At 39.2% G+C, this 24,289-nt stretch overlaps 2 protein-coding genes across 4 annotated transcripts in view; one reads left to right on the top strand and one right to left on the bottom strand.

Moving 5' to 3' along the window:
* The window catches only part of LOC107711878 (calmodulin), a 12,393-nt gene extending 9,894 nt beyond the window's left edge, over positions 1–2,499 (bottom strand). Inside the window, exon 1 of the mRNA XM_016516960.1 lies at positions 2,376–2,499. Within this exon, the coding sequence (XP_016372446.1) occupies positions 2,376–2,378 (3 nt within the window). The 5' untranslated portion in view covers positions 2,379–2,499. The remainder of the gene's footprint in view (positions 1–2,375) is intronic.
* A 1,234-nt stretch (positions 2,500–3,733) lies between these two features.
* On the top strand, positions 3,734–22,638 carry LOC107711861 (protein NRDE2 homolog). 3 transcript variants are annotated; one of them, XM_016516940.1, is made up of 15 exons: positions 3,734–3,852; positions 4,791–4,906; positions 5,827–5,944; positions 6,612–6,779; positions 7,300–7,443; positions 11,280–11,748; positions 11,829–12,243; positions 13,447–13,580; positions 15,175–15,301; positions 17,789–17,961; positions 19,517–19,909; positions 20,352–21,280; positions 22,014–22,155; positions 22,246–22,317; positions 22,419–22,638. In XM_016516940.1, the coding sequence occupies exons 2-15, from the start codon at positions 4,846–4,848 to the stop codon at positions 22,542–22,544; spliced, it is 3,471 nt and encodes a 1,156-aa protein (XP_016372426.1). In that variant the 5' UTR covers positions 3,734–3,852; positions 4,791–4,845; the 3' UTR covers positions 22,545–22,638. The 3 variants fall into 3 exon arrangements, with proteins under 3 accessions (XP_016372426.1, XP_016372435.1, XP_016372417.1); XM_016516949.1 differs by having other exon boundaries at positions 3,734–3,882; positions 15,175–15,298; XM_016516931.1 differs by having other exon boundaries at positions 3,734–3,882.
* Positions 22,639–24,289: the final 1,651 nt, after the last annotated feature.

Below are 24,289 nucleotides of genomic sequence, written 5' to 3'. Positions count from 1 at the left end.
TTTTTTTTTTTTTAAATAATATGCATAATAATGTGCATGGCTAATCTGTAACAATCTGTAAATATGTAACAATATCTAAATGTGTATTCATTTAATAAACATTTCAGCTTCTTTCCCCCACAAAATCAATGTGGAAAATGCACCGTTCGCAGATTCCCCATGGACCCAGTCCATAAAGGATCTTTTTTTTTCTCTCCAGCTGATGGGGGAGAACAGGATCCTGTACCTCTTCTGGAAGCATTGCAGGCTATTTGCCATCCAGTGAGGCTTCAAACATCACACACCACTGCCAGGAATTTGGCCTGGATCTGAAATTCTGCGCAATGTTGCCTGGAATCTGGCCTTGATTTAGGACTCACCAAGCGGCAAAAGCAGCTGAGAGAAGGCTGGCCTGGCGCTTGGGACGCCCAGTGTATGATAATGAGTGTGGTATTGCCACATTCACACCATGTTAACAGGGAGTCCCCAAGGCCCCTTAACCATCATGCTGACAGATGCAAACACTCTACTGAGTCTAGTTCCAGTAACTGTCTTTCTTCACAACATGAACACCAATGTACCCACAACTTAGCACCTAAGACAGGAAGATGGCTGAATATAAACTCATGACCACAACTGTGAAGGCAGCTTCCTTGTGAACCAAACCAACTGTGTACCATGAAGACAGCAAGCCCTGAAATAGCCATTCGTTGATGGCTAATCTGGCCATTTCAGCTACCAGGTTACCCAATAAATTCTCTCTTATATATTTATGTAGTTATCGTTGTAGCATTCAAGCAGTTCAGCATGACTGTCATTTCAGAGAATCTTCCAGAGAGGCCCGTATGAAGAAGTACATGATCTACGTTCTACATGATGGGTGAAAAAAACATGCTTATTATCCTCACAAGGGCCCACTTAATCCGTACAGGCAAGACAACGAAACTAGAGCTGCAATGGCTGCATCGTGGCCAGGACGGTCCTGAAGAAGGGAGGAAACAGACACCTCGCAGCAACTAGTTCATCACAGAACTGAGATGATTCTCACCAAACTGCACAGGCTTAAATAACATCCATAAAAAATGATTTATACTGAGCCTTCTGGCATGGTGCTGTGGAAAAGCTGAAGCAGAAGCGTTTGTATGGACTCATTGAGTCGGCATTGACTTTGTTGAACTCACTCAGGAAATTCTTTCCATGCTTCATGAACAATGTTTGCTTTCTTGAGCTAAAATGCACCACTTAAACAAAGGTTTGTTTATTTTCTCGTTGGGTATCCAACTGTACGATTAATGAGGAAAAACTTTCAAGCCCAGAGCCTGGATAACAAACAGACCTGTTCCTTCCACAACAAGTCAGTAAAGCCCAAAATGGATCAAATATGTTTGTGCCAACCTGAACCACTAAATAAAGCCAACTTATGGTCCTAATCCTGCTTACTTTTGACAGATCTGACTGTTATGCAAATTATAATAAAAAAAAAAGACTAATAAAAGAGCAGCTAAGATAAATAACATGGTCATACATACATGACATAATGCTTTTTCTTCAAAAACGAAACAATGGTCAATCACAGCCAACACAACCCACATGTCAGCTGCTTAAACATCTCATTCATTTCACTACACTGAACATTTCAAGAAACATTTCTATCAAATATTGAACTTCTGTTATTATTTTGATCTATCTTTCTTCTGTGAAACACAAAAGGAGACTGACAGCTCCAGTCACCGTTCACTTTCATTGCATCTTTTTCCATACAATTAAAGTGAATGGTGACTGAGGCTGTCATTCTGTCTAACACGTCGGTTTGTTTTCCAGGTAAGAAAAAAGTCCTACAGGTTTGTAACGACATAGGGGTGAGTAAATGATGACAGAAGTTACATTTTCTGGGTGAATTATTTCTTTAAGGTCTTTATTTACTCTTTATTCCGAGTGGCCTGATTTTGTACAGTGGCTGTCAGTGATGTCTATAGCAAAATCATTCGCTAAAGCAAAGCAAATATTGTCACAAACATATAATTACAAAGGCAAGCACAATGTGTTCTTATTTAATAGACCGCGAGAACTGATCATCTGTCTGCTGCTGTCCAGCACATCACACCATAATAAAACGCGTATGTCACATTTCCTGCCGCACTATGACATCAATAACACTGCAACACGTTCAAAATAATAATCAGATTCAACCATCGTTTGCGAAGCGCAATGACATACAGAACCGAGTCTAATGCATATGAAATCAAATTTGATTTGCTGTTGCACTAGCGCAAACGCATAAGAGACAGGCAGGTGGTTACGTTAGTCATGTCTATATATTAACCCCAATGCGTTAAATACATAAAATATGAGCACATGTTCATAAATGGTGGTGTATGATAAAAGCCTATACGTACCATATCTGAGGATGGAGAGTGGACTAGGTTTGTTAATCTACACTAGACTGCAGCGATGCTCCGCGCTCAGTTAAAGCTCCACCGTGCGACTGTCGCTCGCAGAGTATTGAAGGTGATCCGGTACTATATACAATGGTGTATTCCTCCGCCGTACGGACCCCTATCACTCACTTCCGCATAGAGCAGTCATAAGCCCCGCCCACCTACTTATCATAATCACCTCAGTCGCCAGAAGAAAAAGTGTTTATTTATGAAAGATGTAGGCTAATATCGAAATATTATGTATAATATGAACAATGTAATATGCAAATGTAACATGTACAAGTATGCATAATATGTACGGTACTTAAGTACATGAAATCTGACAATTTCTGGTATGTCTATATAATTTTTGTTCATCACTTTTGGAACAAACAGCATATTTACAGTACTGCATGTAAACGTTCAATATGTAAAATAACAGGATTCATATTATTTATTAATAGTAATATTATTTATGAATAATGCAAGTTTAGTGCCCTAATTAGCATTTCCTTATTAAATCATTTAAATATATGAGTAAGCAGTGCAGATTAACAATGTGCATTTAAGATGTAATTTTAAAAAATAAATAAATACGCAAACACACACACACACATACACACACACACACACACACACGTGTCCAGTATTTAATTTTCACTTTATTGTTGTAGGAAAAACATACAAAAATATTTTACAGATAAAAACATGAGATCATTTAAAAATCATACTTCTAATTCTTACCGTAAATGACCAATTAATATGTTCTGTAAAAAGTTGTGTAGAAACACTTTTTATTATAATACTTTCGCATTCAAAAATTTGAGCCCTATTGTGCATTAAGTCATTTGTCACAGAGAAAAATCCATTCCATTGGTCTCTTAATTAATTAACCAAATAAATCCCAGTGAACAGTTAAATTTGATTCTGATACTGAAAACTCAGTAACAAATAAATAAAACATGAAAATAATTGTTTTAATATAATATTATAAATAGGAATATAGGATACAAATTAAAAAGTCAGTTATTAATTAAAAATAACAGAATCTATATATATAAAAAAAATAAGGACAAATCGACATTCAGTGGAATAATTTTTTGGGGTCACAGTACTAAAAATAGTCTAAGAACACTTCACATCTTGAGGGACTACTTCTCTAAAAGGCACTAGTTTCTTTCGTCGGAATATTACTTATTGCATCAAGTCCTCTTTGTTGACGCTAGAGAGGTTTCGGCTCAGCATGTCACAGCTTTTATGATTGGGCAGTTGAGACCTGCAATCCGCTCGTGACTGTAACAGCGTTTCTGATTGGTTACGTTAGACCTGCAATGCGTCAAGCCATTGCGCTCAGTGTGTCCCGGATCACGCAGCACTGGAACAAGCCCTTCGGTTAGACAGGACAGGGCTGATTAAATTTCTCTCCCGGGATCAGCTCTCATATTATAGACTCACCGTGAGACTCCTTCACATCCACAAAGCTAAGGTTTAATTGAGTTCCATAGAAAGAAATGGTTAGCACAGAGTGCCGTGCTCCTTGTCTAGTTATATAAAGCGAATTGGAGAAAGTCGCAGATTTAAAATAACACTTCAAACAGGGTGAAATGAAGGTTGCGGCAACGGAAATAAATAAATAAAAATATCGATGTTATGATGATAATGAAAGAATTTCACTGTATGTACGCAGTAAAGTTTTGCTAAACTAGTACTATAATTGATGAACTTCTGATGGACTTCTTTGTTCTTAAACTACCGTACAATAAAATTGCTTAAAATATCTTAATCACCATGGAAAATATTTTACCCCACTATTTTCCCTCAGCGGTCTTAACGAAACAGGTTCATGAACGGGTCAATTTTTTTGCGTCAAATGAAATCCCTTGAATTCACGATTCCTTCACGCTCAGGCAGTGTACTGAATCAGTTTATCGAATCAACAAATCACTGATTCATTAAGCCGAGAACAGTCTCTATGTCGAGCATATCCGATTCGTAATGTGCAGGTTGATGATATCAGTTTTTGTATTTGGATTATTTAATGGGGTGAAATGCAAGTTTACTATAAGAGCGGGAATATTACAAATTAAACGAACTGGGAAATATATTTATGACTTGGCCTGTGTGATATTTTTATCAACACGCATAAGAGTTGGTTTAGACATGCTAAAACTTTTGTTTGAGGTAGAAGATGAACTTTAGTATTGTTTGCAAATTTTATTATTGTAAATTATTTTTAGGTTTTAAATTACTCTTTTTGTGAGCCTGCATCTATGTCGTAATTTTGTGTCATGACATAAATGAATTGCTGAATCATTTCTGGAGTTGGTAACTGTTCGAAAGAACCGATTTGCAGAAATTAATCTTTTCATCACAGCACGCACGCTTTCTTTCCAGGTCGCAGGCGGATGACGTAACCGGCGCGCGTCTGTTTTGATCTGTGTGAAGTAACATGGCTCTTTTCCCGTCCTGCGCTGAACTGTCAGGCAATAACAGCTCTACTGGGGATAGAGGTAAGCTACAGGATCAGGTCTGGTGTACTTGATATTGCATTAAAGAAAGAGAACCTGTAAACGATGCCTAACAGTTGTGCTGATTATTACTATAACTGCTGCATGATTTACTGTAACTGTGAGCAGCTGCATTACACGTTGATTAACAGTAATAATATGTGCATAACAGCCTTTATGTTTAAGTATGATTTTAGTGTCAGTTTTAATTTTAGGCTAACTTTAGCTCATCTGTAGTATTATCTGTCTATATACTCTATATACTATCATACTAGTATATAGTATGTCCATACACAAACATTTGTGACAATTTACACTGGAAAGTTTAATACTTAGGGTTTGTTCAAAGTGAGCAAAAGTTGGAGTGATGCTTATAAGCGCCAATAACTAGCACATATTCTGCGATCTCAAATGATCTTGTATGCCAAATACTGGACCGTTATGGATTTGGCTGCAGTTCAACGCAATGCAATCAGTCAGCCGTTCTGTTTGAGTGGACCCTATCTTTGAGCACTTAATAAGCTAGATGAAGACACACATCCCAACTAATCAATATCAAATTATTGGGAAAGGACCGTTCTCACATTGAGTACAGTAGAAAAGAACAAACTGCTCTTGCATGCAGATAACCTCTGCTGCGGTGGGGGATTTGTGCAGAATATCGGCCAGGTCAGCAACACATCTGGCTCCTTCCCAGGCTGTCCACAAAGTAACAGATAGCATCATGCTTCTGTCCTTCTCACTGCTTAAGGGAATCAACCCTCTTTAATGGACATTTTTTGTGTGTGTGCGAATCACATCAGATGCACTCCTCTGAGGTTTTGCTTCATTTGGACAGGCTGTCTGTCTTGACTGACTGATTTATTCAGTTCTTAAGAGGCCAGCATAGCTAATTTTGTTTGACTGAATGTTTCTTCTCTCAGCTCCAGCAGATTTGGAATGGCTGAGTAATCAGAGCTTCAGCAAAGAAGATGCTTTGAAGACTCATCAGCGGGCCACAGAGAGAGTGCAAGCAGAGGCAGAAGAACCAGCAGGCACAAGGTCATCTGATCCTTTAAAGCGCAGTGTAGTTAATCACTGAATAAATTAACTTTATCACCTGTGGAACTTAATGTGTGTTTAAAGAATTTACCTAATAGATTACAAAAGGGGATCTGTCAGTTATTATCTAATTTCAAGTTAAATCTTGTGAAAAAAGAAAATGTGCATGGACTTCAACCAAAGCTGAAGCTGAGTTAAAAATGTTTCATTGTCCTTCCAACATTAAAGTGTATTACCGTATTGGCCCGAATATAAGACCCTGATTATAAGACGACCTGTTGTGGGTGTATTATTGACATGTCAAAGTCTAGACCCTGAATATAAGACGACCGCGTTTGTTCAGATGTATTTCCAAGAAAAAAATATCGTTTTATATTCGGGACAATACGGTAATTACAATTAAGACATCATGTACAAATAAATGAATCATAAATAATGTTTCTTTTAATGGCTATTTAATATTCATAACTAAGTATACATGTACCTTAATATAGTACTATTATGCCTGTTAGACCAGACTTGAAATGCAGTACCCAGTTTTATAAATATTTACACATATACATATTACATATTTAAACATTAAAATATTAACTTGACTGTAAAAGGTATATTTATGCAGAGTGTCTGTTTATCAGAGGACACAGTGAACTTTTCTATGTCTATGCAGAGAGCAGAAGTGTAAAGAGAGAGAAGATAGCCATGGCAGATCGAAGAAGAGAAAGAAAGAAAAGAAGAAAAAACACAAGAAGAAGAGCAGAGATAACTCGGAGTGCGGTGGATCTGAATCAGACACAGTTTACCCCAGCGACCTGCTAAAAAAGGAGAACGCTGACAGGTGTGTTCATAGAAAAATCCAGTACATTGTACATTGATCTACAGTCAGTCTCTGATATTTGTACCCACTTACATTTTTATCGGGCTTAAAAGGCTTCACACATTTAATCTCTTAAAGGGACAGTTCACCCAAAAGTGAAAATTCTGTTATTATGTACTCATCCTCATGCTGTTTCAAAGTGTATGACTCTAAACATTAGAGATGTTTAAACATTTAAACCAATAAACATTAAAGTAGAAATTTAGCAGAATGACAACGCAGCTATTTTGGACACAACAAAAGCAGGATGTGTCTTTTTGTGGCATGTAATTTCAGTTTTTGGGTGAACTGTTCCTTTTGGGGGAATGCAAAAGATTTGCACGTTCTTTGCATTGTTGTTTGCATTGTTTTTAAACATTGAAATGCACAAAACATCAACCATAATTTGAGGCTGTCTATTTAAGACACTTTTAACTCTGGATTTTTGGATAATGGTGTGTGTTGTATTTTATGTCCTTGTCTTTCATCTTCTTGGCTGCAGAGAGGAAGCTCAAGTTCGGGTGAGCGAGACCTTTATGTGGCTGGATGACCTCCAGACCCCCTCTGACTCCCCCTTCTGTATTGACAGAAGAGCTGACCGTGCCAACTGGGAATACAAATCCCTCTATAGGGGAGACATAGCCAGGTAACTTTACTCACTGTCTCTGTGTGTCTGTCTGTCTCACACACAGATGCTCTCCTCTTTCATTCTTTCTGTTTGGCTCTCTGAAGGTCAGCCAGTCTCAGCAGTAGCAGCAGGTGCCAGATGCTCTATAATGCAGGAGTGCACTGTGACTGTGTGTGTACGAGAGAGCTGCAGTGTATATTGCGCTCATGTGTCTCTTTCAACTGCTTTTATAACCCCAGCTTCTGTTTGCAGAAACCCTTTGAAATCCACATGAAATTTTCTGCATCCCAACTCTTTGTACTTTCTGTCCTCCCTTTGACGCACACATTTTTTTTTACTGTACTTCTTTTTTACTATACAATTGCAATTAATTCAATGATTAACATGCATACTCCATTTAAATTTTGTTTAGTAGATAATATTTGTGTACTTTTTACTCATAAAAAAGTGTGACATTTGCAAAAAAGGGATGTGTGAGACTAGTCGACTGAACAATATTGCTGCTGCTAGTTGACATTGGAAATACTTGTTTATGCTATTTAATTTCATTTTTTGGCACATTTATGTTTTGCTTAATATTCTTACAAAAGCTATGTTTAAATTACTGTAATGCTAATGTTACCTTTTAAAAATATTACATTGTTTATATATATATCTGAAATGTCTACTCGGAAGATGAGCAAGGTGAGGGAGTTTTTTTTTACCTACACAAAACTTTTTAGTTTTATTCTATGGCAAACTGGTAAATAACAATTAAGCTTGCTTATAGGCTATTAAGCAGTATGAATTTTATACAGATTTAGAGGAAATACTATGAATGAATCTTACTTAACAACACTAGATTCTATATCAATAACCTAATGAATAGAATACCCTTAAATAATATATAGTTGCTGGTAAACATCAAGATTTTCTTGCGATTATCTGTACAGATACTTTTCATACACGAGAAGTGTGTTCAAACACAGATGTGCAAAGCTTCTGCCATGAACGAACAGTACCTTGACGTGCTGACTTATGTTGACTAACTTTTATTTGAGGGATTCTGTTTATAATAGGCTACTGAGTTTGTACTTATTGGTCACTGCCTATTGATTGAGTTCATTTTAATAACTATGTCTATATTGGCTAACTTTATTAAGTCTATGCTTAAGTTTAATGTGTAATGATTAGAATGCAAGGCAAGCTTATCGTATGTATATATAATATGACCTATTATTCAGCAGCATTCCATATGGGATTTGACTGGGATTATATTATAATTAAAATTAAGATTACAGTTTGAGTACATGGAGGGTGTTAACATGCATATCTTATACCAATTATGCTTAATAACTTGACAACGTGTAATATGTAAATACCTTTTTTTAATGGTTTGAGTAAAACCAATGTCAGGCAATAAGATTTTACCTGTTCCCCCAGTTTCGCTTTACATGTAAACACTTCTGTTAATGTGCACGTCAGTTTATGTTTTGATAGTTATCAGTTGAACGCACTCCCTTTTAAAATGTTTGCCATTTAAAATGCATTTTAGAGAGTTTAGCTCCAACCTTAATTAAACGCACCTGAACCAAAGTAATTAAGGTCTTCAGACTCACTTGAAACTTTCAATTTGCAAGTGTGTTGGAGCTGGTTATAGCTAAGCTCTGCAGCATACTGCCCTCCTGGAGCAGGACTTGACACCACACTGGTATACTGGATAGTTATTGGTCTTCTCTGTCTTGCTTCTATTCAAACTTCTATAGCCACATTTTTACTGAAAGGGCTTTGTCAATGTACAGTGGGTATAGAAAAGAATCACCCCCTTTAAAAAAAATTAAATTTTGTTGCTTTGCAGCCTGGAAATGAAGACAGACACAGTTTTTGTTTTATCCTGCTGTATTTAATTATAACATCCAAGTGTAAGATATAACACTAACATGTCAGAAAAAAATTCTGAATGAAAATGAAAAAAAAAACAGAATCACTGAGTGATTTTATCCACTGAGTTTGCTTTAATTACAGCCTTTAGTCGGTTGGGATTTGTCTCTACTAACTTTGCACATCTAGACAATATTTGCCCACTCTTCTCTGCAGAACTTCTCAAGTTCAGTTAAATGTGATGGTGACCGTTTGTGGACTGCAGTCTTCAAGTCATTCCACAGATTTTCAGTGGGGTTTAAGTCTGGGCTCTGACTAGGCCATGCAAGGACATTCACCTTTTTCTTCTTTAACCACTGTGTGGTCAGTTTTGTTGTGTGTCATTTGGGTCATTGTCATGTTAGAAAGCAGCCTGAAATCTTCTGCCAGAAAGTTGTCAATGGGAAGAAGGTTATTCTTCCCATTGTCAACTTTCTGGCAGAAGGCAGCAGATTTCCTCAAGAATTTGATGGTATTTTGCCCCATCCATTTTTTATTCTATCCTCACAATGATCACTCTTTGTCATAAATTCCTGCAACTGCTTCAGAGCTGCTGTAGACCTCTTGGTTGCCTCTCTGACCAGTTTCCTCTGGCTCTTTCATCCAGTTTGGAGCGACGTCCTGATGCAGGGAGGGTCTGTGTTGTACCAAATACCTTCCACTTCTTAATAACAGACTTCACTGTGCTTCTAGGCATTGATAAAATGAAATTTTTTGTATCATCTTTGTATCCATTTTTTTGTACACGACTTGTGCCTGTCCACAACTTTAGCCCAAAGATCTTTTGACAGTGCCTTGAAACCCATAGATGATTGTATGCTTCAGGACTGAAATGCTCCAGGAAAGCTCTTTTCATGCTGAGCTCATCAAAATGACCACAGATGATCACAGTTGAAAGTCAAATGGCTTTGTGTGCCTTTGAGTTTACAAGTCATTTTAGGAAGGGGGTGATCCTTTTTCCAACTCAGTGATTCTGGTTTTTAATTTTTTCTGACATGTTGGTGTTATTTTTTTCACTTGGATGTTATAAGCTGCACTGAGTAAATACAGCTGGATAAAACAAAAACGATGTCCCTATTCATTTCAGGCTGCAAACCCCAAAAGAGGGGTGATTGTTTTCTATACCCATTGTATTTGTTGATTGTCATGCTCAGCCAGCCATAAAAAAAAAAATCAAGATGCGCACTGAGTGCCATGACAATGGCCAAGCGGTTCTTATGGCTCATTTCATTTATGCAAAACCAAAGCCTAAAACTTATTTGCGCTGCCTTGCAAGCACTGATGTTTCTTTTTGGAAATGTAAATCTAGTTTACTTTGATGTCAGCATGCAGCTGTAGTTCTGTACCCCTGCTCTCCCTAAGCGTCGTTCTGGGTCGTATTTACTCCAATTTTCTGGCACCGCAACAAGCTATATTGAAGGGTTTATTAGCTGCTCAGAGGCAACAAATCTCACACCTGGCAGTTCTCCAGCTTCTATCGGCTTTAATCTGGTGTCAGATCTGCCATCTGTAACTTAAGAGAACGCAATCAATACTCGCATTCTCTCTCACTGTCCCTCTCTCCCAACATCTCCCTCTCACACAGATGCCCCCATACACACTCCTCTAAAGCTGATCGGTATCATGTGTGAAGAGTGTGTACAGAATGAGTGTACAGAGGTGCATCACAGCACTCTTTTCTTGAGAAGGTCAAGTGCTGCTCCAAAGAGGATACAAATCCCTCGTCTTCGAACTTTTTCCTTCACTTTCTCAAGTTATCTCATCCTCACTCAGACACCTGCCAACTCCTGTTTTTACTTTGTCCTTCATCTGTCAGTAGGCCCAGATGGAATCTAAAAAGTTTTGTCATATTTTCTGCACTGTTTTTGAGGAAAAAGCTCAGTGGTTCTTCACCAATTCAATTCAAACCCGTCATATTTTTCGTGCCACTTATGTTAACAACTTCTGCTTTTCAGGTATAAGAGGAAAGGAGGCTCTTGCCTGGGGTTAGACTTCAGGATGCAGGCTGTGAACTGGAATGATGGAGGTCCAGAGAAGAAGCGAGTGGACAAGAAACCCGAGCGCTATTTCTGTCCTTCCACCCTTCAGTTGCTCCGGTCAGATAGTCTGCCTGCTTTGCCTGTACTCTCTGAGGGCATTGCTGTCAGCTCTGATTCCTACATCAAGCTCTCAGCCTGCACTGTAGAGCAGGGCTCTTTCACCCAGGCACCCGTATCTTGGGTAAATCCGCTGGGCATCTATGACCGTGGAACCTCTTTATGGCTGGAGGGCAAGGGTCAACCGGAGGTCAAGGGAGATCAGCAGGATGTTGAGGCTCAAGGGAGCAGCAGCACCCTTCTGAGTGCACGGGTGGAAGAGTTTAACAGGAAGCTACGGGAGAATCCTACGGACACCCAGCTGTGGCTGGACTTTATACACTTCCAGGTAGGCCTCCTGACAGGAAATGTGCCAGTTTCATTGTTTCCTTACCTAACTCTAATTTCTCTCTCTTTGTCTCTGATCAGGATGAACTGGCCTTTGGTTCTGGGTCATTCTCTGCTGCCAGTGACACTGACAATGATGGTGACATGAAGAAGATGTCTCTTCGTGCCGTGCTGGAGAAGAAGCTGTCCATTGTGGACAGGGCAGTGGAAAGTAACCCTGCCAACGTAGACCTGAAACTGGAGAAACTCCACCTGTGCAAGGAACTATGGGAGCCTGCCACCCTGCAGAAAGAGTGGAAGAAACTAGTGTTCATCCATCCAAACAGTGCCCCTTTATGGAGGAAGTATCTTCTCTTCACACAGAGTCTTTTCAGCACTTTCTCAGTGTCAAAGGTCAACAGCGTGTTCGGAAAGTGTTTAAGCACGCTCAGTGCAGTCCAAGATGGCAGCATGGTGTCTCACCCTCCACTTCCAGGCACCCAGGAAGACCTCTTAGGTATAGTGATATTTTATACTTGTCAAATATAGATACTTACCAAATGTATCATGTGTTTAGCATCTATTAGAGACTCCAGATAGCTTTTCCACCAGGTTCTTGTTAATGTCTCCTAGTGTCCTCAGATAATTTTTGCATTGTCATCGTTTGAGTTTCACTTGTTTAGATGTGAATTTGCAGCCGTGGGTTGTTTTTTCTCTCCCTCCCCTCATGTTGCTGTGACAGCAGTTGGTGGAAACTGTAAACGTGTTTTGATTACATGCATAAATATTTGTAGAGTTAAGCACCTCATGTACAATTTGTGCAAGTGTACGTTTTGGAGTATGTTTTGGGCTGTCCACCCTTTGTGTGTGTGGCAGGGATCGACTGGCAGGCAACAGTAAAAGGTGATGATGTGGTGTTTTTGGAGTGGATTGGCATGTTGTTTGTCAGCTAGTTTAGAGGGTGTATTGTGTGGGTCTGTTTAGAGAGAGACAGACAGTGAGTCGGAACATAAACATCACTGTCCTGGGCTTCCCCGTACTGGGATTCGCCGAAATGAACAGGCGTTAAAATCTCATTAGAATATGTGTGTGTGTGTGGATGAATGATCAGATTTTGAGCTAGGGCCCTTGCTGTTCTGTGTTCTCTATTACTGGCTTCTCAGTTATCCTAATTAAACAATAACCTCCATAGATTGGGTTAATGTGCATCGTGTATCTGGATAAGCACTCCCTGGGCCCACATTTGCTGAACTGAGCTGAAATTTACACTCAATCATACAATTAATTTTTACACAGATTGGGCCAGACTTATTATGAGGTCTATAGTGAAATGCAAATAAAGGTCTGACATTGTCATTGTGATGTGACGAGTCAATGTTGAATACACATCTGAGATGAGATTTCATTCTGAAACGAGTTGAACGGGATATAGTTCATCTAGGAAATATCGTGTTGTTCTAAGCCTATTCTATGTTTCTTGGGTCAAAAGTCATACAGGTATGGAGCAACGTGTGTGAGTAAAAGATCATTTTTGGGTAAATTATTCTTTGAATGGCTCTGTGACTCTGTGCTGCCCACTTGTGTTCAGAGGTGGCTGTGCAGTATCAACTATGTGTAGTTTTTAGGTAAAATTTCCATTACATTCATATTTATTCTCATTATACACACACAATATGATACATTAATCATAAATGAAACTGTGTTCTCTCTTGTCTGGCAGATATCTTTCTACAGCAGTGCCATTTCCTGCGGCAGGCGGGTCACACAGAGAAAGCTGTGTGTCTCTTCCAAGCCCTTCTGGACTTCACTTTCTTCAAGCCAGACAGCGTGAAAGACCTGCCCACTAGACAACAGGTACACATACAAACAGAAAAGCATTAAAACCCTTTTGTAAAAGTTATTTCCTTTATTCTTTCCCTTTGAAGCAACACCATACAACTTCAGATGAATGTCTTTGGTATTCTTTTCCATTCAGTTGTGCTCTGTCGCACCCTAATGTGTCCAACTGGGGTCAGGTTGACCCAATCCCGCCTATTTATATCGGGCTTCTTTAAGGCGGAATAATTATTATTCAATAACTAATTATTCAAGCAACTCAAAATATGTAGTTTTCACTGTGCAGTAAAATCGTAACCCTGCATTTCATTTAAGATAAATATGGGATCTGTAGTAAAATATTTTACATTTTTAAAAGTATAGAACAGAGGCATAACTGTATGTACTGCAAGATGTGTTTGCGTGTTCATGTGAAACTGTGGTTGCTCTACCCTCTGTTTCGGTCACAGGATTTGCTGAAGAGGCATATTCGCATGCACTGTTGCTTTTTAAAACAAACTTTTTCTTCAACAGCAGAAATATCTGTCCTTTCAACAGCCGTATACACGTTCTGCTGAGCAAGACCTAAAGAGTCCTAGAGAGTCAAAATGCTCCCTGTCCTATGTTTTCAACATGAACTTCATATGATCAGAAACTGATTGTTAGTTAATATTAAAAACATGATTCGCATTTCACTCTATGATAGACTGTGATAGTCATATTATACCCACCCCACATCCTTACTCAAAGTAACTGTGAACCTGCGCTCCTTTTGCATTTCTTATCCTTGAAATTTAGGGGACATCAATCAGTGACATGGCATGGTGGGTAGTGCACATCGCTGCTTCTCTAATCATCCAGTCAGCATGTGATTGGCTGACCACTCCTGGTGTCTTTCTGTGATTGGTTGAACAAGTTTTTAGTGCTGGTTGGGTTTGGTGCTGCAGTATGAGGTACTTTTGACGCTCAGTGTTGAGATAACTGCAAATTAAACATGACTTAATCGTTTCTCTGAGTACACACTTTACAGCACTTTTATGTGAATGGGAGTGTTGCTGCTAGTGATTCTACAAATGGATCGCTCATTGAAAACCTGGAAATACAAGTCTTTTAAAATCCAAGACTGGAAAAGTTACGGAAAATCATAAAATTGCAAAAAGGCATGAAAATTTCTATAGCAAATACAGATTTTTGTATGTAGAAATTCTATTAAAAACATTTAAAACAGGTTTTAAATTCTTATCCAGTAATCCTGGAGCAACCTGTGTGAGTAAAAGATCATTTTTGGGTAAATTATTCTTTGAATGGCTCTGTGACTCTGTGCTGCCCACTTGTGTTCAGAGGTGGCTGTGCAGTATCAAAAAGTACAAAAGCGCAGACATATAATTTAAGGTAATACAAACACTAATAATAAAGAGAATAGACAATAAATTATAAATAACAGTATAGTAATAAAATATAGAGAAAAATAAAAAATGTCACTAGACAGTAGACTACTGTCATGACTTTTCATGATTTGAATGAACAAATCATGAAAATCCATTGGTCAAAATGTGTGGGAACTTTGTATTTTTTGCTTTTATTTGTTTCTCTACTTGTATTTTCATGATATTTATTATCTTTGTGTGTCCAGGTGGATTTTTTTGAGCCTTTTTGGGACAGTGGAGAGCCCAGGGTTGGGGAACGGGGGGCTCGGGGATGGAAGGCTTGGATGCTTCAGCAGGAGAGAGGAGGATGGGTGATTCCATCTGAGCCAGGTGTTCAAACCAAACGCACACACACACAGATGTACAGGTGCATCTCAATAAATTAGAATGTCGTGGAAAAGTTCATTTATTTCAGTAATTCAACTCAAATTGTGAAACTCGTGTATTAAATAAATTCAGTGCACACAGACTTAAGTAGTTTAAGTCTTTGGTTCTTTTAATTGTGATGATTTTGGCTCACATTTAACAAAAACCCACCAATTCACTATCCCAACAAATTAGAATATGGTGACATGCCAATCAACTAATCAACTCAAAACACCTGCAAAGGTTTCCTGAGCCTTCAAAATGGTCTCTCAGTTTGGTTCACTAGGCTACACAATCATGGGAAAGACTGCTGATCTGACAGTTGTCCAGAAAACAATCATTGACACCCTTCACAAGGAGAGTAAGCCACAAACATTCATTGCCAAAGAAGCTGACTGTTCACAGAGTGGCGTCACGCGCCGGCTGTTGAGAACGCGCTCAGGACAGTTCGGACATTGAGGTAAAAAAACGATATAAATACTGTTCATTTTCTTGCACAGACCGATCGTTTCGTGTCTTTACACATCAATGTATCGTCACGAGCCGCAGGGTTTAATTTGGTTTTGTTTGTGTATGTTTTTTGACTCTCAAAGCCGTGATTCCCATTCACTTCCATTATAGGTGCATCTCAATAAATTAGAATGTCGTGGAAAAGTTTATTTATTTCAGTAATTCAACTCAAATTGTGAAACTTGTGTATTAAATAAATTCAATGCACACAGATTGAAGTAGTTTAAGTCTTTGGTTCTTTTAATTGTGATGATTTTGGTTCACATTTAACAAAAACCCACCAATTCACTATCTCAACTAATTAGAATATGGTGACATGCCAATCAGCTAATCAACTCAAAACACCTGCAAAGGTTTCCTGAGCCTTCAAAATGGTCTCTCAGTTTGGTTCACTAGGCTACACAATCATGGGGAAGACTGCTGATCTGACAGTTGTCCAGAAGACAATCATTGACACCCTTCACAAGGAGGGTAAGCCACAAACATTCATTGCCAAAGAAGCTGGCTGTTCACAGAGTGCTGTATCCAAGTATGTTAACAGAAAGTTGAGTGGAAGGAAAAGGTGTGGAAGAAAAAGATGCACAACCAACCGAGAGAACTGCAGCCTTATGAGGATTGTCAAGCAAAATCGATTCAAGAATTTGAGTGAACTTCACAAGGAATGGACTGAGGCTGGGGTCAAGGCATCAAGAGCCACCACACACAGACGTGTCAAGGAATTTGGCTACAGTTGTCGTATTCCTCTTGTTAAGCCACTCCTGAACCACAGACAACGTCAGAGGCGTCTTACCTGGGCTAAGGAGAAGAAGAACTGGACTGTTGCCCAGTGGTCCAAAGTCCTTTTTTCAGATGAGAGCAAGTTTTGTATTTCATTTGGAAACCAAGGTCCTAGAGTCTGGAGGAAGGGTGGAGAAGCTCATAGTCCAAGTTGCTTGAAGTCCAGTGTTAAGTTTCCACAGTCTGTGATGATTTGGGGTGCAATGTCATCTGCTGGTGTTGGTCCATTGTGTTTTTTGAAAACCAACGTCACTGCACCCGTTTACCAATAAATTTTGGAGCACTTCATGCTTCCTTCTGCTGATCAGCTTTTTGAAGATGCTGATTTCATTTTCCAGCAGGATTTGGCACCTGCCCACACTGCCAAAAGCATCAAAAGTTGGTTAAATGACCATGGTGTTGGTGTGCTTGACTGGCCAGCAAACTCACCAGACCTGAACCCCATAGAGAATCTATGGGGTATTGTCAAGAGGAAAATGAGAAACAAGAGACCAAAAAATGCAGATGAGCTGAAGGCCACTGTCAAAGAAACCTGGGCTTCCATACCACCTCAGCAGTGCCACAAACTGATCCCCTCCATGCCACGCCGAATTGAGGCCGTAATTAAAGCAAAAGGAGCCCCTACCAGGTATTGAGTACATGTACAGTAAATGAGCATACTTTCCAGAAGGCCAACAATTCATTAAAAATGTTTTTTTTTATTGGTCTTATGGAGTATTCTAATTTGTTGAGATAGTGAGTTGGTGGGTTTTTGTTAAATGTGAGCCAAAATCATCACAATTAAAAGAACCAAAGACTTAAACTACTTCAGTCTGTGTGCATTGAATTTATTTAATACACGAGTTTCACAATTTGAGTTGAATTACTGAAATAAATGAACTTTTCCACGACATTCTAATTTATTGAGATGCACCTGTAGATCATTGCCAATGCACTGTAGTATAGCTAGTAGTTCAGCATTTGATGCAAAGGTATTTCTGACTTTTCCGACTTCTGTTTTACACGGACATGGGTAATAGGGAATGCTTGTGACATCATGTGATAAAGATAAAACAAGGAGTTGACCAACACAGTTTTGAATGCTCAATTCCAAAACATCAAAGCCAAAGTCTTTTTTTTTTTATTGATTCTGAGAGCTAATATTACAGTGAACTCTGTGGCCCGCAGATGATGATGATGAAGAAGAGCAGGACGACTCCGAGATCAAAGACAAGACCTGGCCTAAGTGGAAGATCTGGTTGGATGTGGAGGCGTCCCGAGAGGCAAACCACTGGTTGCCATGGAGACCAGATAAAACCAAGGGCCAATCAGAAGAGGACTGTGAGGACCCCGACAGGCAGGTGCGATATTTGTTGACAATCTTATGAGTAGGCCCAAATGAAATATGCAGATGATTTTTCATTTTTGTTCAAAATGTATTTCAACATGCTCAACTACACTGTGTGTTTATAGTTTAATGTATAGTCAAATGAGCTAATATTTGTAAGATGTTATTAATGTTCCGTTTTATTAATGCTTAAAGGGGACATAACACACACAGTTTCTGCCAATCTCATGTTAATCTTGAGTACCTATAGAAGAGTATTGCATCCTTCATATCTCAAGAGTCTTTAGTTTTTTCAGATTTATAAAAGACAGATACAGCTTTACGCTTCTCTCTGAAAACAGTCGAGGTCCTGGAGGCGTGCTGTGCTAAGCTATTAAGTGTGTTCGAATTGAAGCGGCGCTGTAACAGATCGATCAGTGTATGACATCAAAGTACCATGAGAGCTATAGAGAACAGACGGCTCTGCATGCTTTTGAATCAGTACTTTGATGTCAAACACCGATCGATCTGCGCAGTGCCGCTTCAAGTCGAACACACCTTTTGCGTAGCAATCATCTGCAAGCTGTGATATGGACATAAATAAAACAGGAACAAAACCTTTATTGACTTAAATTTTATTTCATTTGTTTATAAAAAATTCTTCACCGAAATGCTGGGAACAAACAACCACACTTGCACAACTCCGTTGCTGCACCGGAGAAACAAACTGCATCCACAGTTCCCTTAACGCTGGGTTCTTTGGGAAGCTGAACAAGGTTATCTTTCCCTCACAACCAAAAACAGACTTCTTTGGTGACATTGTTTATTTCTTGGTCTAAAAACAAAATGACAAATCCTTCTCAAGCAAGTCCTGTGCAGCGCTGCCGACGACTTCCGGAACCGAATGAAGCACGATGATGGGCGTGCTCTTGCTCTTGCTCTGGTTGATGTGTGCGTGCGCTCTTCCCGGGAGAAGTGCACGTACAAGGAATTCCATCCTTTATGATGTCATACAGGGCCATACTCGAAAAAAACTTTCAGAAACTTATATGAACCCTGAAGGTAGGGCTGAACGATTAATTGCATTTGCGATAATATCGCGATATGAAATAACACGATTTTTCAATCGCAGAGGCTGCGATTACACGGTCACGTGACACGCGAGAGTAAAGAGGTGTGTTCGACTTGAAGATCGATCGGTGTATTCATGGTAACATATAAGCCTGGCCTACAGAAAAGGACATTTATGTTTAATCTATCTAATAGTGTGTTGGTCATACTATACAATGATTATTGCTTGTCTTTGTTGAATAATACAGAACATAAAGAGCTTTAAAAAAATAATTGCATATTAAATCGCAATCGCAATACTGGTAAAAAAAATCGCAATTAGATTATTTTCCAAAATCGTTCAGCCCTACCTGAAGGAGTGTATTTGGCACAGACATACTCTGTCGTATGTCCAACTCCTTTTTTGAAACTTTGGCCATGTTTAGCATGAGAATCCAACTCTTTAACAGAGTAAATAAGTCAGAATGCATGAAATAGCATTAGACCTCCTCTTTAAATCTCTTTCTGTCTTCATGCAGGTCTTGTTTGATGATATTGGCCCATCTATGATTCGTGCGGACAGACCAGATCTTCAGCTACAGTTGATCCTGTCCTTCCTGCAGTTCCTAGGTCTGCCTGGACCTTCAGGGAAGTTCTCTACAACATCTTCCTCAAACATTCTACTGGACGATCTAACCTTCCTTGAGGAGGGCCCAGACCCGGAGCGACCACTGACCTCTTATGATCTCCCGATGGCTGGGATCTGTGCAGTGGGTCACATGACATTTCTGAGTGACTGCAGGAGGCAGGCAGGGCTGTGTAAGGCAGGGGAGGAGTTTCTCCAGAACGTTCTACAGCAAACTCTCCAACTCCTCTCCGCACAGGATCAAGCTGCTATTACTCTCTGCTGGCTGCAGTATGAGAAACTAAAGGTCTGTGTATGTGTGTGTACAAATTCACAAAAAAACAAAATATAAATATACATTTTCTGGGGGGAATTGAACAGGTCATATTTCAGGCACAAAAAAAAGCATTGTGGCATTATTTTAATTATAATATTGCAAATATTTTTATGATAATTAATCAAATCCCACCAATGCTAATATTAAATACAAAATAAATTATATATCATATAAAATGATATAATTGTATGATATAATAATATTTATTACTATGTATTTTTTTTATTTTTATATAATAATAATATAATTATAATCCTATGATTCATATTAATTATATGAATATAATATATAAATTCTAATTTTACCGTCCTGACATTTCTTTCAAGTTGTTGTGAGAGCCACCATTTTTTGCGATTCTTTACTTCCATGTTTGTGTTAGTCTGCAACCACCTCCTTTGCTTTTCTATTGTAGGTACTGAGATGTTTACGCAGTGGAAATAAAAGGCGACTGAAGTCTCAGGGGAAGCGTAGTAAACGGCTAGCGAAACGACTGCTAAAAGAGCCAGATAACAGGAGCAGCCTGGCACTTTGGAGAGAGTATGCCCATCTGGAGTGGCTTCTGGGTAATCTGGAAGAGGCACGCAAAGTATTTGACACTGCCTTGGGCATGGGCGTGACTAGAGGTCTTAATGATCCTGTTCTCTGTAATCTCTGTTTTCTCTATGCCCAGTTAGAGGTAGAGCAGGCCTTAAACAGTGGGACAATCCCCACTTCCAAAGCTGTCTACATTCTCACTAAATTAGCTGAGGGTGCTGCTTACACTCCTTTCTCTTGCCAAATCAACCCAGTGACCATACTGAAGGCCAGAAAGGCCTATGAGCAGGCCCTATTGAGCTTTTTACCTGAGCAGAGCACAGGCAGCAATGCTAGAGCTCCAAAGAAACTCCACAGAATGTCCAGCCTGGTTGGATGTTTTGGGCTTTTTCAGTACCTCACAATGGGGATAGATGCAGCTGATGCTGTGTACAATCAGGCCATCCAAAAACTGATTTCCTGGAACTTGAATTCAGAAGTGACAGATGGATCTCTGAGGAGACCCAAGGTCTTTGCAGACTGGGAGTCTGTTGCTGTCCAGCATGTATCACTGCTGCGCCACCACGCCAACACCAGTGTGTTTCCTCTCTCCCGGCTAAGACTGGCACTTACAGATGCCCTCTCCTTACTGCCCTCCAGTGCCTCATTATGGCAACTGTACCTTCAAACAGAGAACCGCTATCACACCGCAGGCCGTGCTCGCAGGTTTTTCCACAGTGTGGCAAAGAAAACTGACAGTGTTGTGCCGTATCTTTTTGCCATTACTGCAGAGCAACGACTCAAACAGATGCTGGACTCTGTTCAGAGGTGAGGAAAAAAACAGTTCTTGTTAGTTTTACTGGACTTTTGTTTGTCATTTTTTACATTTTCTTTATTCTCTTTTTTGTTCCTTTTTTTTTTCTTTTTTCTTGTCATTTCATTTAAGTTTCTACGACAGCGTTTTAGTGCCACGTAAAAAATTTTGTATTTTTTATCTAAGATTACGAGATTAAAGTCGTAATATTTTGAGAATAAAGTCAAAATTCTGAGAATTAAGTCGTAGCAATTATGAGATTCAAGTTTTATATTTTAATCTCGTTTTAAGTTTAATATTTTGAGAGTCTAGCCTATATTGCGCATGCAAATGGCCCGGATTGGGAGCACCGGGAGAAATTCCGGTGGCCTGGCAACTGATTTGAATATATGTGGGATTATTAACAGAAATCATACTATGTGTCATATTTTGTTTCTTGTTTAGTTTTGTGTGTGAACACTTCTGGCAAAGCTCAATCTAACACATGATAGCTAATGTGTCAAAATACATTACAAAATGTGACACAAGTGTGCTGAATTCTCAGCGTTGCAGCAAAGGTCACCATAGCAGCCTTTTTAATATATTCTCTTACAGTCAGTGATCTCATTCGGGTCACCCGACAGCCCATGGTGGAAGAACAGTTGGTTGAGGTTTTTGCAGAGCCAGTTAATTTAAGTTAGTTAAAAGTTAGCTACCTGAGTAATAACACTAATCTGGTTTAGTAACTGATGTAATCTTTGTCCTAAGGTCTCGTCTTCCTGGAGAAGCCCTGCCCACCCTGCCAAATAATGGTCTTAGCAACCGTATCCGCTGTCTGTTTGAAAATGCTACGGCAACAGAACATGGGACCCATTGTCCTCTGCTGTGGAGAATGTATCTGAACTTCATGGTAAAGTTGTAAACACATTATATTTGAGGAATGTTCAGAAATAGCTACAGGTACGGGAGTGTGAGCTGTTTCCTTGTGTGTTTTCTACAGGTATGTGATGGGAATGCAGAGAGGGGCAGTGGAATCTTCTACAAGGCCCTACAGGCAGTGCCCTGGGTAAAGGTAAGATTCACTATACTTGCACAAGGTAATGAGAAGCCTGTTACTGTGAAAATGTATGCACACTTAACACTTACAATTTGTGCATGTGTGTGTATCTGCAGGGCTTGTACATGGACGCAGTGCAGCTGTTTCCTGAACGTGTGCAAGAGTTTTTAGACCTTATGACTGAGAAAGAGTTGCGTCTGAGAGTGCCCATGGAGGAGGTGGACATCTTGCTGGAGGACTAGCCATCAAAACCCTTCCCATAACACACTAAAAATCAATAACCACTGCCCAATAACCAACAGAAACGCAACAGTCTCTCTGAACAACAGCTAAGCAAAAGATTATTAAAAAATATATATATATTTTTATGCATTGTTTAATGTTTAATGTTAATGTTCCATGATTTTGGGAATAAAGAATACAATGAGTATTAAGTTTTTTTTGTCGTCTTTGAATAGAATGTTTGTAAGAATTTATCATGGTTTGTTTGTCGTATGTTTCAGTTAGCTGAGTGACCTTGATGGTTCGAAAAGGAGATACAAGTTTAAAGCCAGCTACAATCAGCAGTTTTTGTTTTTTTTTGGCCAGCAGAGGGCCAAATACCAATACCTTCTCTCAATGCTCTTGGTGTTGTTGTGGTTTGACCCTCGAATTTACATTAGGATTATCTTCATTGAACGTCCATTGAACTGATACAAAATTATTGGTAAGAGAAAGATGCTTGAGTTTTAATGCTTATTGCATTCAATTCTTCATCCAAATTGTCCACATGTATTCAATATGCCAGTGTGAGTATGCCGTAGTGACAGGAGTGATTTGTTTGGACCTTTTATTACAGTAATGTTTGGGTTTGCTATGTGTCTCAAAAAGTATGAGATGGAACTGATGTCATAATGAATTATGAAATGTTACCTAACAGCATCTCTGGGGCGGGTACGGCAAAACTAAAGTTTCTCCACAGTTAATTCTTTTCATTATACTGTGACAGGTCACAAAGAGCTGACTAAAGGGCTCTGAACAACATGGTATATCATAACTTATCTAAACAAAAGATCCAAAGAACCATCATCTTCTAGCTCTCTTCAAGCTTTCTGGACCTTTTTGTTCCTTACCATATTGTGTATAAAATGTGATAGATTATGAGTAACTTATTTAATGTGAATTTTCATGAACATCAGTTTGAACATCTTCAAAGAGATTACTTTATGTCTAGTGTATACCCTCATAATTATAGATAATGAATATACTGCTTATTTAAATACATGATTGTAATGTATTAGTGGATTCAGTTTTTTATAAGATCGTCTTTCATTCATCTGCCATTGTATTTAATGAGTGGTAATTTCTTCAATGAAACACTTCAACTGAACATTTTAGACTGTAGTTACTAAGTGTGGCAACAGGAGGCGAACTGAAAAACCTGACAACATTTCATGTCATCTGAGGGTGTTACACAAGCATTATCCCTGCACTGCTTTTCTTTTACATAGACCGGTGACGACCCCACAGAGTAGCATTATAACAGAACTTTCAAATGTATCTAGTAAGCTGCTTTTTTTCCCCACATAAGCACGACCGGAAGGAGCGGAAGCGGTCGACTGTGGCATAATAAAAGCTCCGCTGCTTTCGAGCCGTGTGTCGCGCTCGTTCAGCGGCCTTGTTTCGCTTCGACGGCTTTCAGCCTCACCCTGCTTCATTCTACTACCTTAATAAATCATTAGCTCATCCATGAACATGATTTCGGCCCGAGTCCCGTCGGATTGCATCGGCTGTGGGGATGAAGACGACAACTCCCATGATTCCACACTCAGTCACTGCGTCATCAAACTACGACTTTGTCTATTTGTTTATTTTGAATACGCGCCCTCTAGCGGCGAAAATGACATATTGTGCCTTTAAGGAAGATGTCTTATGACCACTATGCTCTTTGTCCATGTTGAATCAGAAACGAGATTACATATTATTTCAGTTAATGACATTATGATCT

The sequence above is a fragment of the Sinocyclocheilus rhinocerous genome, unplaced genomic scaffold (genome assembly GCF_001515625.1).
Source record: "Sinocyclocheilus rhinocerous isolate Xijiao unplaced genomic scaffold, SAMN03320098_v1.1 scaffold2117, whole genome shotgun sequence".
NCBI classification, from domain to species: Eukaryota; Metazoa; Chordata; class Actinopteri; order Cypriniformes; family Cyprinidae; genus Sinocyclocheilus; species Sinocyclocheilus rhinocerous.
This window is presented reverse-complemented; position numbering and strand designations above follow the sequence as displayed.